At 26.5% G+C, this 16,310-nt stretch overlaps 1 protein-coding gene across 1 annotated transcript in view; it reads left to right on the top strand.

The window, feature by feature from the left end:
- The window catches only part of LOC105847355 (protein NLRC5), a 38,350-nt gene extending 22,408 nt beyond the window's left edge, over positions 1-15,942 (top strand). Inside the window, exons 2-4 of the mRNA XM_065787477.1 lie at positions 1,279-1,326; positions 1,491-2,840; positions 15,147-15,942. Coding sequence (XP_065643549.1) covers positions 1,279-1,326; positions 1,491-2,840; positions 15,147-15,778 — 2,030 coding nt within the window. The 3' untranslated portion in view covers positions 15,779-15,942. The remainder of the gene's footprint in view (positions 1-1,278; positions 1,327-1,490; positions 2,841-15,146) is intronic.
- Positions 15,943-16,310: the final 368 nt, after the last annotated feature.

The raw sequence follows: 16,310 nt of genomic DNA, 5'->3' as shown, positions 1-16,310 counted from the left end.
CCATCTTGTTTGCAAACTGGAGCAGAAATAACATTTAAAAAACACTCCCTGCTTCCTTTGATTAAAGAAAACTTATTTTTGAAAAATAAAAATTTAATTTTAAATATGATCGTAAATTATAATTGCGTTTTAAGTTTGATCAAAATATTTTAGCACTTAAAAGATCCTGCTAAATAAAGTTCAGGACCTCCTCATTTTTTAGATGTTTTAATTTTATAGAAAAAAGTTGAAAAAATAAACAAAGATGTGGTTTTTATTTCGATTTCTACAGTTTTCATTTCATGTGAACCTGCTGAAAAGATTGGTTAATAAAAGTAAAAGTATTAAGAAGTCTGTAGTTAAAATAACTGACTAAAAACATCAAAATAAGAGCAGTGCAGGGTGGTTCTAAAAACATCACTTTAAAAAATATATGTATTGGTACCCTTAATTTATTCAATTTAATAAAATAATACTGGATTAAAAAATTTATTTTACTAAAAAATATTTTCAGAGGTAACACCAGACCTTTAACGTTATTTAAATAAACCACAGTAATTTATATGAAATGTGGCGTAATTCTCTAAGTGAATACATTCATGGTTTAGACAAATTGTTGTATTATCGTTGTATCCATTTCAATCCCAGGACATCTAGTTATCAATTCTTCTATATTGTTTAGATTTAAAACTTTCTTGTAATTTAATGCTTTTACATTTGTTTGTTTGTGAAAAATATCTTTATTTTTTTAAACAAATGTTTTTTTAAAGATTTTTGGGTACTTTTGTACAACTTTTAAAATATCTTTCCTTATCATTCATACTGTTATTTTTCAGTTATGAAAAAAGCAGAATATTTTCAACAATATTATTGTTTAAAAGTTTGTAGCTATGCTTCAACTTCTTCTCCTCCTTCAGCTATAAATGCATTATGAACTTTGTATGAAATAAAGTTACATTTTCTTTGAAGTGATTTACTCTAGATATATATATGTTTCATATATCTAGATTTATGCCAGATATATGAAACAAGCCTATGGAGAAGTCAAACATACCAGTTTTTATTAAAAGTCTTTGACTTTAAAGCTTCTAAATTAAAGATTCACTGATTTTAAACAGTAAGTAAACCAATTGGGAGATAGTTAGGGTCAAAAAGATCTTCAGAGCTTTTGTATATTGAGGTTTAATTCATACACAGTATTAACTTTATAGATTATAAGTTTTTAAATTAATTAAAGGATAACCAAAATTAATCTTGAACAAAAACATTGTCAGAAGTTTTCATATAACTATCATTTAGATTCTTCAAATCCACCTGATGTTGCTAGCAGAGATCATGTCAAGAGAGGTAATTGCAGTAGTTTGAAGTGATAATTTTAATTATTAGCAAAAATAAAGCAAAAAATAAGAAGTTTTTTAAAAGTTTAAATTTACATAACTACACTACATTTTAATTATTACAGATTTAAATTAATCAGAAATAATTAAGAGATAATGATGGTTTATGTTTAGATGTGTCAGAGATATGCACAGCAGTAAAAAATTATTATCTGAAAAATTATGGGAAAATAAACGAAGTTCAACCACTGCTAAAAGCACCTGCTAATGTTGATCTAATACAAAAATTTGTTGATCTGTGTATTGTTGATGCATACAATGCTCAAATGGATGTTGTTTGTAGTGATGAACGAAAGAAATTTCTTGAAAAGCAAATGAGTTATACACCAATTCCATACAGTGACATATTTATGAAAGAAAAATCTGTAATATTAATATCTGGAATAGCTGGTATTGGAAAAACATGGTTGCTCAGAAAATGTTTGCTTGATTGGTCAAATAATTTGATTTGGAATAATGTTGAACTTGTTTTTTATTTGGAATGTAGGAGGCTTAATCAATATCAAAATATTTCAAATATTAGTGAATTACTACATGTTTTCTACAAAGATATTATAAAAGATTTTGATATTAGTAAGCATACTGCATTGTTTATAATTGATGGATTAGATGAATTTAAATATTTAAATGAATTATTAAATCCAAGTTCATGTTGTGCCTATCCGATTGTTAATGCTTTAGCAGAAATTCAAAAATACAAACATTTAGTTGCTGGTAGAGTTTATGCAATCGATCAATACCAAAGTATATATACAGAGCATAGTGATGAGCTAACTATTCAAATAATGGGATTTAACAAAATCGGAATCGATAATTATGTAGAAAATCATGTTATGGAAGAAAAAAAAGAAGTTGTAAAAGCAACATTAAAAGAATCTCCAATTGCAAAAGCCATGGCATCTGTTCCATTTTATTTATCTTCCATGTGTAAAATTATTAGTGATTCAAGCAAAATATATTCAACTTCTTTCTTAACAATGACAGAATTGTATGCAAATATTTTTTTATACTTTTTGCAAAAACACATTATCAAAAACAATGGGTTGGTTTATGAAATGATGGGAAATAAAAATAATAAGAAGTATGTATTAAACATTTGTAGGATAGCTTATGTATTGTTTATTGAAAATAAATTCATTTTTTCAGAAGAGGAAGTTTTACTATTTATCAATGACTTAAATGAAGTTGATGAAGGTCTTTTTGGTTTTATTGAAAGGGTTGAAACACATCTAGGTTATTTTTACCAATTCGCACATTTGACAATAATGGAGTTTAGTGCATCTGTGTATGCATACAATTGTTTAAGCAGTAAAGAGATTATGGCCAATGCAAATCTGAGGAGTTGTTTACCAATGATTTGTGGATTAAGCAATAAAAACCAAAATATTTTATTAAAGTTTCTTGTTAACCTGAATCCTTTAAAAAAATCAAAAGAGGAGTCTTCACTTTTGCTTTCTATTTTGGGTTAGTAAGTAATTTGTTTTAAAATTTGGTGCATTTTTGATTAATATTCATATGTTCAAACAATAAATTTTGTTTTATGTTATTATTTTTTCAAGGAGAAATTTAATAGACATCAAAATATTTTTATCATCAAAATATTTTTTCAATTATTTGTTTTTAAGCTATTTTATATTTTTATATATATTTTTTAATTAAATAACCAATTTTGTCTAAAAATTATAGTAAACAATTTTTAGACAATTATTTTATGTATCACAATCACCACAATTAAAGCATATATTTATCAGTTTATCAGTTTATGTATATTGTTTTATGTAATATTTTTTAATTTTCTCTTCATAAAGTTTGTGGTTTTCATATTCTGAAGAATAGGATAGCATGGAATCTCTATCAGTTTTTATCATTTAATGCAATCATTTTTTCACTTTATTAAAAACTTTGCTTTTCAGATTTTTACTATTATCACATTAATTTGAATGAATTACTATTATTATTAATTTGATTTAATTTGATATAATTTGATATATAATGATCTAATTTGATATATAATGATATAATTTGATATATAATGATATAATTTGATATATAATGATATAATTTGATATATAATGATATAATTTGATATATAATGATATAATTTGATATAATTATTATTAATTTGAATGAATTACTATTATCACATTAAATTGAATATTATCAATTAATTTGAATGTTTTTGTGGTAATCTATTGAAATATTTGCAACTACAAAAGCAGCACCTTATTCTATATAATGAAACTTATATCCCCAATATCATTATCACATAGCCACAGATTTGTTTTTTTAATTATTTTTTTTAATGCCTTGCTTGTATTTTTATCTATCTTATTTCTATTCTTTTTCTTTGTCTTAAAGTAATATCTTCTGTAAAAGATTACTACATCTGTCCAACAACAGAGTAGTCCAAGATCATCTATACACTTTTGTTCAAGATCATCTATATTTTTCTTTTACTCTAATATCATTTAATATCTAATGTCCAATATCATCTGAATACTCATCTACCCCTGACGATATCTTTAGATAGAGGTAACTATATTTGGTGATTTCTTTCGAAGTCTAATAACATCTGGAACAATTTTAGTATCTTTTTGTACAGCATTATCATATTATGTATTTATATTATTCATCACATTATATTTTATACTATAGTAGAAAGTTTTCATTTTGACTTGTGATTATGATGTAATCTTTCATCACACTAAGTTGCTCACAGTTTATTTTGAAAATGTACAATGGTTATATCTAAAAAGTTAATTATATCCAAGGCAAGTAAAAATAAGCTTTGACTTTATATATACTTTTATAATTTATAAAAGTTGTAGTATTTTGTTGGTAGAGGCAGGATTTTATGATGTTGTAGTAATAACACGTTTTAGTAATTCAGGTTAGGTTCAGGATCATCGCGATCAACCTGCTACCGGTAATATGTTACCCAGTACTACCTGCTCCATGCCTTGCTGCCTTGTAGAGTGTTCTTTTTTAAGCAAAGGCTAGAAGAAACAAACTGCCATTTAGAAATCCCTTGTTTTGGGGCTTTTAGTTGAGATAAAACTAGAGATGTTGTCTCAATGAAAATACTCATATTGGGCAGATGTTAACTGCATCCAGCTATTGTCTTGTAAGAGGCCTCCAAGGCACAGACTTAAAGGGTAGGCAGAATAATTCTGCTAACCAGTTAGTTTTAAACTAAAAGTTGTTTTATTTGTTTATTGTTGTTTTAAATTTTATGCATGAAAAATAACAAATATATTATTGTCTGAAGTTGTTGCTTAAAATTTTTATGCAGATTTCATATACGATGACAAAAAAAATGTCAAAAAAAACTGAATTCATAATTACGAATTTTTTTGTCCAAAAAAAGTCAAATTATGAAGTATAAAAATGCAAATTTCCTAATAACCAGAAGTGCTATAAAGTTGATTAAATCCATTTTGAATCAAGAATAACATTTTAAATGCAATAAAATTAAAGTTAATATTTCAGGATAATTTTATAATAGGTTTATAAATTGTATTGAAGTCCCTATTAATAAACGAAAAATTAATAAGAAAAAAAAGTCTAAATAATTACAATCCAGTAAAAGTTTAACTTTTAATATCACACCTTACTTTTAAGTAGTTACTTTAGTATTTCCTCATGTTATATTTTTTTACAGCTATATATTTTTATATTTTTACACAATATATTTTTTACAGCTGTTAATCCATCCTGTTCAAATCTTTCTCTCAAACTGTTCTAAATCGCATCAATTGCTTCAAAACAAGATTTCCTTTGTTTTTGCTCTGGTTTGACAGGACCAGTCATTGCACCGCCCAATATAAGCTTCTCAGTAACTACTGAATCACATAATGTTTCAGACTCATTGCCTTGCTTGATTCCAGGTATTTTTTTTGCCGCCTTTAAAATTCTTTTAAATTCCTTATCTGATCTAAGTTCTGCAAATCTCTGAGATACATTTTGAATGCAGAATACTGCGACACCTTTCAGATTAATTTCTTTTAACTGCTTCAATAGATTTTATATAATAGCAAAAAATTCAAAAGTGCTTTGCAGTTTAAAAAGTTTTTTTACTGATGAAAGCTGAGATAATAAACCTTTAATTTGTGCTCTTGTTTCTGCAGAAATAGCCTTGTCCCTCTGAAGACTGTTCAATATTGTACAAAGTTCTACAATCTTCTCCAACACCACTTGTACTGTTTTTGTTTGTGTTGTCCATCGAGTCATTGACATAGACTTTAGTCGCAATATTCTGTATTCCTCTGATTCAGACTCTTGAAATATATCCTTTTAGATTTGTTCGAAAAAGACAACACGCTTTGGATATGCTGCTACAATTGCATAAATTTTTTGGACAATGCTGAGGAAATCTGACTGTAGTGATGATATTGCATATGTATCCTTAACAATCAGCTTGCTGCAATGTGCTATGCAGTGAAAATGTTGTGCTTATCAAAGCTTAATCCGGCAACTTTTGTATACTCCAAGTTGCACTTCAAAAAGGTATCTTCAATATATGTCACCAAGGCATCTGAAGAAAGACCATTGACACATTCATATACTCCGATAAAATCTTCATTCACTTCATATTTCACTGCAAGTTCTTATATTAAACAATAATTGTTCCTTTGTAGTAATATCCGAGGATTTATCTGGAAATACCGAAATGTAGAAATCTTTATCTTTGATCAGTTCAATAATCTGCCTTTGCACTTCTAAGGTGAGAAGTTGTTCTTACTCTTGCAAGATGTCATGAGATAAAACATAATGGTTTTCAATCATCAACATTTCTAATGTCTTGTCATTTTTACTCTTATCCAAATTAAACTGATAAATATTGGATTCTTTATCATTATCACCTCTTATAGCTACACCCTGTCAAAGCATTATTTTTAATGTTCCGAAATGAGCTAGCAGGCCTTTTCTTCAAAGTGCTTGCTTCTCCATGTACATTTAGTTAATATGAGCATTAAATATTGTAAACTTTATATTTTCTTTTTCAATCTTTAGAGCACTTGCAGCCTTATGAACATTGGAGTCCTCGTGATCTTTTAGTGCTGCTGCATATTTGCTCAATGTTCTAAATCCTTTTTGACTCCATGCTAAAGCACTCCACCTGAACATATTTTGTACAGGTTTCACAAAAGATAGCTTTCAGTGATTAATCATAAAATAACCAACTAAACTCATTAAACCAAGCTCTAACACAAGCTCTTCCATTTCTGAAACTGTTTTTTTTTTTTTTTTAATCAATTTCACTGAAATAAGCTTTTCTAACAAGATTTTCCATTAGAATTTCACCTCCAGACTCCTGTTTGCATCAAACTCCAGTTTTTCTCTATTGTCAATTTTTTGACTATGTCAAGTTTATCCTGATTCTGTAGTTCACCGTGAATGTTCTCTGGCTACACCGGTTCAGTTGTTGTTTTTTTCAACAAAGTAGTAATTTTGATCTGATAAGGTGGATGCTACTGCTTTTAATAATTCCTAAGTATTTTTCTTTAGAATTCTTTTGGCCTTCAGCATGACTGTTCAGTGGTTAAAACCTTTACATTTAAGTTAAGATTACGGTTAAGAAAGTACTAAGAGATAATAAATTTGTACGCAAATAATCTTCGGAAATAATAACCACTCGAAAATAATCATTGAAAATAAAAATACTAACTGAAAAACTATTGCTATATTTGTTTTATAACTGTATATTGTCTTTACAATGTGTTTCTTTTTTTCTTTTTTTTTTTCAAAATATAAAAACACAAACTCAAAAAGCTATTGCTTTTTTGCAAAGCATCTACTAAAAAACATTTGGAATATATATAGAGTTAAGGCGTAATAACAAAAAGTTGTAACTTAAGTTGATAGGAAGAAGAATAAAATTCAATATGACATATTTATTTAATTTCAAGTTGATTTTTGGAAACATATTAGTTCTAAACGTGATTGCAATTTACAAAAAATCCTTTAAGGTTGGTTCATTTAGCTGATTTGTTTTGGAGTTGTGCCACTGCTGTTTATTGATTCTTTTTTTTTCTCTTCAATAAAATATATTTTAAAGTTTCGTTTAAATCAATTATAAACTGTTTTCTCTTTAAAAAATTTGAAAAAAAAGTAATCTATTACCACCAATCACCAGTTCCAGTTAGTAGATATTGATAATAAAACATTAATAATGAAATGTTGGATAATAAAATGCTTTTAAAGCACAGAAATTTACCATACCTATTTCCTAGAAAGCGCACATTCATGCTACCCTTGCCACTCCAGCCAAAAGAGCAGGAGTTGGAGTTGCTAGTCTAGGCTACCCCTTTCCGGCATGTTTGTAGAAAATATTGATTTTAATTATAATTAAATTTAACTATAATTAAATTGTTAACAATATTTTTTATTCTTTTACAACTTTTATTAACAATAATTTTAATTCATTAACAACTTAATAATTGAGTTGTTTATATAATTTATTCAATTTTGATATATTATATTAAAAAGTTATTTGTTATTTTATTTACCTTATTTTACCTAAAATTTGAAGTAAATTTGATATATATAAAAAAACATTTAAACTTTAAGTTTAAATATTAGGTTATTATATTTAAATTTAAAGCTGCTGAATAGAATTAAAAAGTATTTTTTCTACGGCTGCAAATGGTAATTTAATAATCTTTTACTGAAGATGAGTTGCACGTTTATTAATTAATTTGTACTTTTGCGGCTAAAATATTGACTTTTTAGATATTATACAAACAAAAAACAAAATAGAAATTTAAAAGTTAGCGGTAACATTAAGTATAAAAATAAGTATAAAAACTTAATAAGTATAAATTATGGCAGAAGAGTATTTCAGGCACCCCCTGTAGTAAGTTTGTAAAAAATGAGTCACGATTTTCAAATCACATTTATTGAAAACTATACTCTTACCCTAAACCCAACAATAAAGCTTATTTTATTGAAAGCCTTACCCTAACCAAACAATAAGCTAAATCCTAAGCATAACCCTAAGGGTTAGGGTTTGGTTAGGGTATGGTTTTCGACAATATTCGTCTCGTAAAAAATATTTTTATGGACGTACTGAAAAGGGGTACCTGAAATACATGTTCGCCTAAATAACAATATTAATAAAAAATAATCATTAAATGTTTTAACTTTGTAATTGCGCTGCTTGTATAATGTAACCTAAATTTAAAATGTTTTGGCCATAAAAACTGAGACCCATGATTCATTTGTTGTTTCAAAAAATCTAGTTATCTGTGCTTAGAAAAGTTAGAAAAAAAACATTGCTTTCACTAAACTAAAGTTTATGTTAATGATAAATAATATCTAAAAAGTCGATATTTTAGTTGCTAAAGCACAAATAATTTAATAAACGTTCAGCTCATTTTCAGTAAAAGATTATCAAAGTACTATTTGCAGCTGTAAAAAAATGTTGGAAATGTTGTATTTTGAATAATATTTCACTAAAGTTAATTTTTATCAGAAATGGCGTTATTTAGATTTTATATTAGTGGTAGCAGAAGAGTTTTGACATTTGTGTGATTTATATTACCACACAGTATTTCCATTTGCACGATTGTTTCACGACTGTAATGTAATCATTTTGAATATATATTTTTTGTGAGAGTGGTTAATTGGGTGCTTCAAGAAGTCCTTACGATCTTACCACAGAGCACAACGAAAGAGAGTTCTTCAATTAGTTATCGCCTCCTTACCAATAGCTTGTCTATCCAGAGCCAGCATAATGCTGACCCAGAACTGCTGCACCATGCCTTATGATGTGATAAAATTTTAATTGCAAAACAAACTCTATAGAATGAAAAAAAAAAATACGAAATGTATTAACATACTATAACATTTACAAGCGCAACATATCAGCTTGAGCATGACTTAAAAATCAACACAAGGATTGCATGTTAAAAGCAGCAAATACATAAAATTGATTATTGATGATTAAATATTAGTAAATAAAACTAAATACAACAAGTAGAACTCCCCATTATTATCTAAGAAGAAATATCAAAAAAAAGTTTTGTTAAACTGATTAACGATGCCAATCCTGATACACCTAAAAGTTTTTACTTTTAGTTAATATTTATATATAAATATTTATAACAAATATTTAAAACTTTTAACATTAATAAACATCATTTTTGTGCTAAAAGATGTAAACTTGGTTGTAAAACTAAAAGAAAAAATTTTTAAAACATTTGCAAAAGAATTTTCTAAAAAAATACTTTTGGAAAACTCTAATACACCAAAAAATTTACTGCTGTTAAAAAACCATATCCAAGTCTGAAAACCCTTTTTGCAAAACCTTTTTTTTTTCAGTGTTAAATTGCATTTAAATCTGGTTTGAAGTAAAATATAATCAGCTATAGATGTGGCTACATTGTCCGTTACTGGTTTTATTTATTCGTTCATACAGCTCTTTTATCTTTTTTCTAAACAATTTTACTGAAATGTAGATTTAATTTGTTACAATGTTTTTGAATTCCGTATTTTCGTAACTTGTTGGTGTTGCTATCCCCTTCCCATCTTTTTTCAATAAATAAAAACAAAAAAAGAAAGAGAACAAAATTGGTCATGTATGTAATAGCATACTTGGACTAATGATGTTAAAAGAAAAAAATTATGTGGTATGTATACATGTATGATATAAAACATATACTCATATGTTTGGCAATAGTAAGTGCTACATAACAAAAACTACCTGATCTTCTTAATTGCTTAATTCCATTTAGGGGTTGTCCATAAAGTACGTACGCCAAAAATTAAGAAATTTGACCCCTCCCCCCCCTCGTCCTCCTCCTCCCCTGTTGCCATGCATACTTTTAAGTCTTGCCCCCTTCCTTCCTTAAAAGTAAGTTTGCCAATATTTGAATAAGCTTTAATTTAGAAAAAATTGTATGAATTCAGAAATGTTTTTTAAATTATTTTAACTTAACTTTAGTAAGTCCGTAAAAAACTAGTCTAATGCAAGATGAGTAACAATGAAAACAAAGTGTGAAACGCGAAGCTGGAGTTAGGCTAAACCATAAGTCTAGGAATCCTTTTGCAAATTTAAGGAGCTTTTATTTTTTAACTATACCTCGTGGACAATTTTTTAGATTTAGGGACCCTAATGAGAGATTTTTTTATCGGGGAGAGGGGATGATCCCCAATAATAATAAAAAAAACTCCAACCCATTAGTCACAGCTCTGCTAGACCCTATTTTTTGGAAAAAAAAGGAAATACAATAAAGTCCGCCTTACTCAGGGTCAGTGTATAAGGGATGGCATTAATGTGCATAGAAGAAAACAATACCCTCGACTCCCTTATCCCATACATTCTTTTTTGTTAACAAACTAGAACCCTTAGTCAGAAAATTATCTTTTCTATTGGTTTATATATTGTATGGTTTTGTTTTTTTAAGTTGTTAATTTTTCTAAAACATTTAGTTCTTAACAAGTACTTAAAAATTGTGATAAATCAGGAAAACTAACATTTCCAAGAAAGTTTTTTTTTATTCGAGCATACCTACTTTTAAATTAAACCCTCCTCATCTCCCCCCTCCTCCTCCCTTTACAATTTTGTACGTTATTTGAAGATCCCCCTCCTCGCCTTATGAGCATACGTAATTTTTTGGACAACCTCTTATACCATGCCAGGCCCATGAGAATAATACATTCATTGAACACTGCTGTGATACCAGTATTATAGTTAGATGAGATTAATATTCTGTATCGAAACAATTTTTTTTCTTCCAGTACAAAGAGATTATAGATATTTACAAAAAAGTTTATGACTAATCAAAAATTCTTTACAACTCCGTAATTTATCTAAAATAAGATAAACAATTCAAGCCGAATCAATAAAATTTGTATGGGTCTGTAAAAGAGTTCATAGAAAAAGACTACAAAAAACATTGAATCTAACCCATATTCTCAGACGATGTTTAATTTTCATACATTTTACAGATCGGAATTTAAATTTTTTTTAGATACTTTACTTTATTATCTCTGTGGATTTGAAATAAGATAATTAAAGTATTGAACATTTATTTATTTCATTGAAAGCACCTTAAGTACCAAATACTTTATATAGATTTTAAAGATAGACTTTAAAAATAGTTGTAAAATTATTCCCTCCAAGTTGTGATGCAAAAAAGTAAAGTTATTTTGATTGAATTTATTCAGAGATTTTAGTGTTGGTTCTGCGACAATCATGGCCCTAATAGCTTTTGCAGGGCCAAGGTTTATGTCATCAAATGAATGAGTATTTAGTAAATTAAAATTATTCATAAATTATTTTAGATCCACAATGCCCGTTGACCAAATACAAAATTTGAAGCTTTTTAATACTAATAAAAATATATTGGACGTAATTGATTCAAAAGGGTTGTTGGAAATGGTCGTCAGTAAATTAATGGAAAAATCAATTTATTAAATTAAAAATCAATTCTCTCGATTAATTCTCTTAAAAAATACCCTAGTTATTTTTAAAACAAGAGTAAAAAACGTCTTTTGACGTTATAAAGAAAAAGTTTTAACAAAAAACTTTTTCTTTATAACGTCATATTGCAAATGTTCATTAAAATTGGTTTCTTAGTAATCAACATTACAATACTAGAATGTTTAAATTTAATGAATATTAATAAAAATAAGTTGAGCTGCTTATTTTTTAATAAACAATGATTACAATGTAATGATATCTCTTCAATAGTGAAATAATTTAAACCGATGATGTTAAAAATTATTTAGATATTTTGGAAAGAAATCTTATTATTATATGCCACTTAAAATAAACGGCTCATTTGTTTAACATCCAGCTACAATAACCAAGCATTCCAAAATAGGTTGCGGTAGTTAAATCATTTTATGCGCAATGCGTTTGTTTTCAATTTTTATAATTTTTTCAAATTTATTAACAGATTTTTTGAAGTTCGGTGATTAAGTTTTAAATTTAAAAAATCTCACTTTTCGATTTTTTTTTCTCAAAATGCTTTACAGTATCATTTTGTTACCATTGTTTATTAAAATTCGCACTGGTAACAAAACTTTTTAAATTTCATAAGTATAAAGGGTGATAACTAAAAAGTGAGAATAATTCTATCCCTCTGAAATCAAACCGTCAAAAAAAAAAAAGTACTACTATGTGAAACTATACTCTCTCTGTTTACAAACTTATTATATGTTTTGTTTTGCATTAGCTAATTCAGTTGTTTAAAACGCCGTCAAACCAAGATGTACTACTCGAACGCTTTGTATAGTTCTATTAAATGCACAAAAATCTTAGGTAAAAGTTTACTGTGAATCATTTTAAGACCAAAAATGTTCCAGTTTCAACTATTTACTGTATTTTGGCATCCTTAACCACCAATCGTAAAATTGGTAGTGGAAGACCAGCTAAAATAATGAACAAGAAGGGACTTTTGCTTCATGGTACTTTCAACAACAAAAAGGGACATTTGCTTCATGGTGCTTTCAACAACAATGATTCAATAATTCAACAAGATGCTGCAGAAAAGTTTGAGAGTATGCAGCCTTATATCTGCAAATCATTGAAAAACAAGGAATATTCTGCCGCAAAAAAAAGAGCACCGGAATACACTGAGCAACAAATATCAACCATGAAATCTCAATGCTGCTGGATGACCCAAAATTACTCTGGAAAGTGTTTTGTTTTGGATGACAAAAGTTACTTTTCCCTCTCCGAAATGCAAGTTCCAGGAAATGATCGATATTATGCAGATAAAAGTTCTACAACACCTACAAAAGTAAAATACAAATATAAACACAAGTTTGAGCTGAAAGTGATGCTGTACATTGCCATATCTGAAAGGGGAATTTCCAACCATAGTTTAAGCCAAGTGGTTTGGCTATTAATCAAGAAGTATACCAAAATCAATGTTTGAAGAAAATATTGATTCCATTTCTTTAAAAATATCATTCAGATGGCAATTACTTGATTTGGCTGGATAAAGCGTCATCGCATTATGCCAAAAAAATACAAGTCTTCTTGGAAAGCCAAAACATCCCATACATACCAAAAAACCACAATCTGACAAACTTACTTTAGTGTCACCCAATTGAAAATTTCTTTGGACATTTGAGTTTGTTAGTATACAAAAACAAGTGAAGAGCTAAAAATTGCAAAGAATAGATTACCCGAATCAAAGATGCATTCGTCAAATAAATGTAAATGCTGTACAATGCTCCTGTTCCAACACCATGACAAAACTACGTTGAACTGCTGATGATGGACCATATTCGAATGTTCCTTAACTTTATCTTAAAAATAAGTGATGTACCTTCAATTATAATAAATAAATTTCATTTTCTAAACATTTGTTTTTATTATAGCCCAATATCAAAATTTTCATTTTTTAGTTATTACCCGTTACTTCAGTTTTATATTCAATTATTTGTTTTCATTAAAAAAGTTCATGTTTTAGAACTAAAGTTGAGTTGTTACAATATGTATACATACGATGACGATCTCTTGAGTATAATTGTTAATAACAACAATTTTTTTTCTTTTTTTAACTTTATTTTGTAAATTAATTATATTATTTTTTAAAAATACAAGTAAAGATGCTAAAAACATTTAAATTTAATTTAACATTTTTGATATTAGTTTGATTTCAAGATATAAGCTCATTCTATTCTAGGATTGTAATTTCAACCGAGTTTATTTTTAATCTCTTCATTCGATTTAATAAAAATATATAATATTTCTACAAAATAGTACAATAATTTGTAAATCGACAGTTTGTCCAAATTTTGATACTAACTGTTACTATAGTTAATAGTAGCTTTTTTTCTTTTTTTAGCGTAAGTTAAATTTCCCACTAGAACTTGTGTTCATTTCCCATTCCCAAAGAGAAAAATTAATTTTAAGGTGATTGTGACAGGGTGATTAAGGTGATTGTGACAGGGTGATTAAGGTGATTGTGATAAGGTGATTGTGACAGTAAAACTTTTCTTAAAAATGAATGTTACATGAACTATAATTTTTGCTTTTTAAAACAAAAATTTTATTCATCTGTCTAAATAACATGCTTTCAATGTAGTTTATAAAAAGTTTTAAATTTGATCAAATAGATTATTGGTTCTTCTTAGCTACGTTAGTTCCTTTTTTTTATATTTTAACATTTATATATTTTGTAGCTTTATTCAAGAAACGCAAATTTATTAAATTCTAAATTTAGACAAGTTCTGTTTTTCTAAATTTGGACAAATTTAGGTTATAAAATTACTGAGTTCTTTTCAAATTTGCATATAAATAAAACACGTTTTGTTTTTATCTACTTATATAAAAAAAATGATTATATTTTTTTCAAAGACAATATGAATAAATAATAATGTATTTTTTCTTAAATAAATTATTAATCTGTTTTATATTATTACAAGTAAAATGTATATTATATGTTATTATAAATTATAAATATAACAACATTTATAATAATATTTAATAACATTAAAATTATGATCAAATTAAAAAAATAGATATATTTTTTATTAAGGAATTATTTTGTTTAAAAGTTTTATTAAGTTTTATATATAATTTTATAATTTAATATTAACGTGTTTATGTTTATAATATTATAATGTAAATATAATCTATTTATTAATAATAAGAAAGTGTATTTAATTTTTTATTTAATTATAGTTTAATATTAATCTATGTATATATAAAAAGAATAATATAATATATATCACAATTTTGATTATTATTTTGATTATTGTTAGTTGTTTTTTTTTTATTGTAATATTTAACATTTAATTTTTCTTTAGATCGACTATCTAAAAGTACTAGATTTTCTCATGATGATTTTGATTTTTTCTACGAATGCTTTTATGAAAGTCAATCGTCATTTACTAATGAAATAAAATCAATCGTTGATGGTGTGTTAGTTCATTTTGATGTTTGGTCTAAACGACTGTTTGATGAACCATGGATTGGATGGAGGATTTCGATTAACGATGGAAAAACTTCTTACGCAACTTCTTGCAATAGTTATTTCGTTAATTATTACATAAAATCTGGAAGAAAGTTATCGTTCCTATGTGTTTATAAAAATATTTTAAGTGATGAAGAAAAAAATCTTTTAATTTTATGTTCAACTAATGTTCTCAACGTCAGTTTTTATCGTCCAATTAATTTTAAAGGATGGAAACCAAAAGATAAGATTAAAAAGTTAAATATATGGATCTCACTTGATTTAATAACAAAAAATGATTTTGAAGACAACATTCTACCTTGGATTAATCTTTGTGAAAAATTACTTCTTCAACTTCACGACGACATTGATTTCATTAAAGACATTTGTGTGTGGATTCATTGTTCAAATATCAAGAAGTTCAAGATCAAGTACCGTGGAAAAACTTATCACAAACTCGATGAATTAACATTTAAAAATGTTTAGAATTTTAAATATATAAAATAAAAACAATTATATAAAACATTAAATAAAATATTTAATTTATTTTTGTATAACTAAATATGTTTTAAAATAAACGAAATAATATAAATATATTAGAATTAAACTCAAAAAATTGAATATTATATTATTATATTATTCTAAAGAACAATAGTTTTGAAACACTTTGATTTTTCTCAAGACTGGAACTTTTTCGCATTTAAAAGGAAATTAAAAAATATTCTCTCAATTGAAAACATACTTATAAATTTTTAAATTTAGTTATTTTGATTTATTTATAATGTTTTTACGAATTCTTTCTTTGACTATATACTTGTTTATTTAAATTTTGTTTGACTATTACTTATTTATTTAAATTTTGTTTTATTAATTTTACTTTTGTGTATCGTGTTATTTTAATTTTTACATTTTATACCTATCAAGTTTTGTATTTTAAGTATTTATATAAAACGTAAATTTTTACTTCTAACTTTCGTTTTATATACTTTATTTGACTGCCTTATTTAATTTATACACA

Source organism: Hydra vulgaris, chromosome 01, assembly GCF_038396675.1.
Source record: "Hydra vulgaris chromosome 01, alternate assembly HydraT2T_AEP".
NCBI lineage: Eukaryota > Metazoa > Cnidaria > Hydrozoa > Anthoathecata > Hydridae > Hydra > Hydra vulgaris.
Note: the sequence above shows the minus strand (reverse complement) of the source record. Positions and strands in the feature narration are given on the sequence as shown.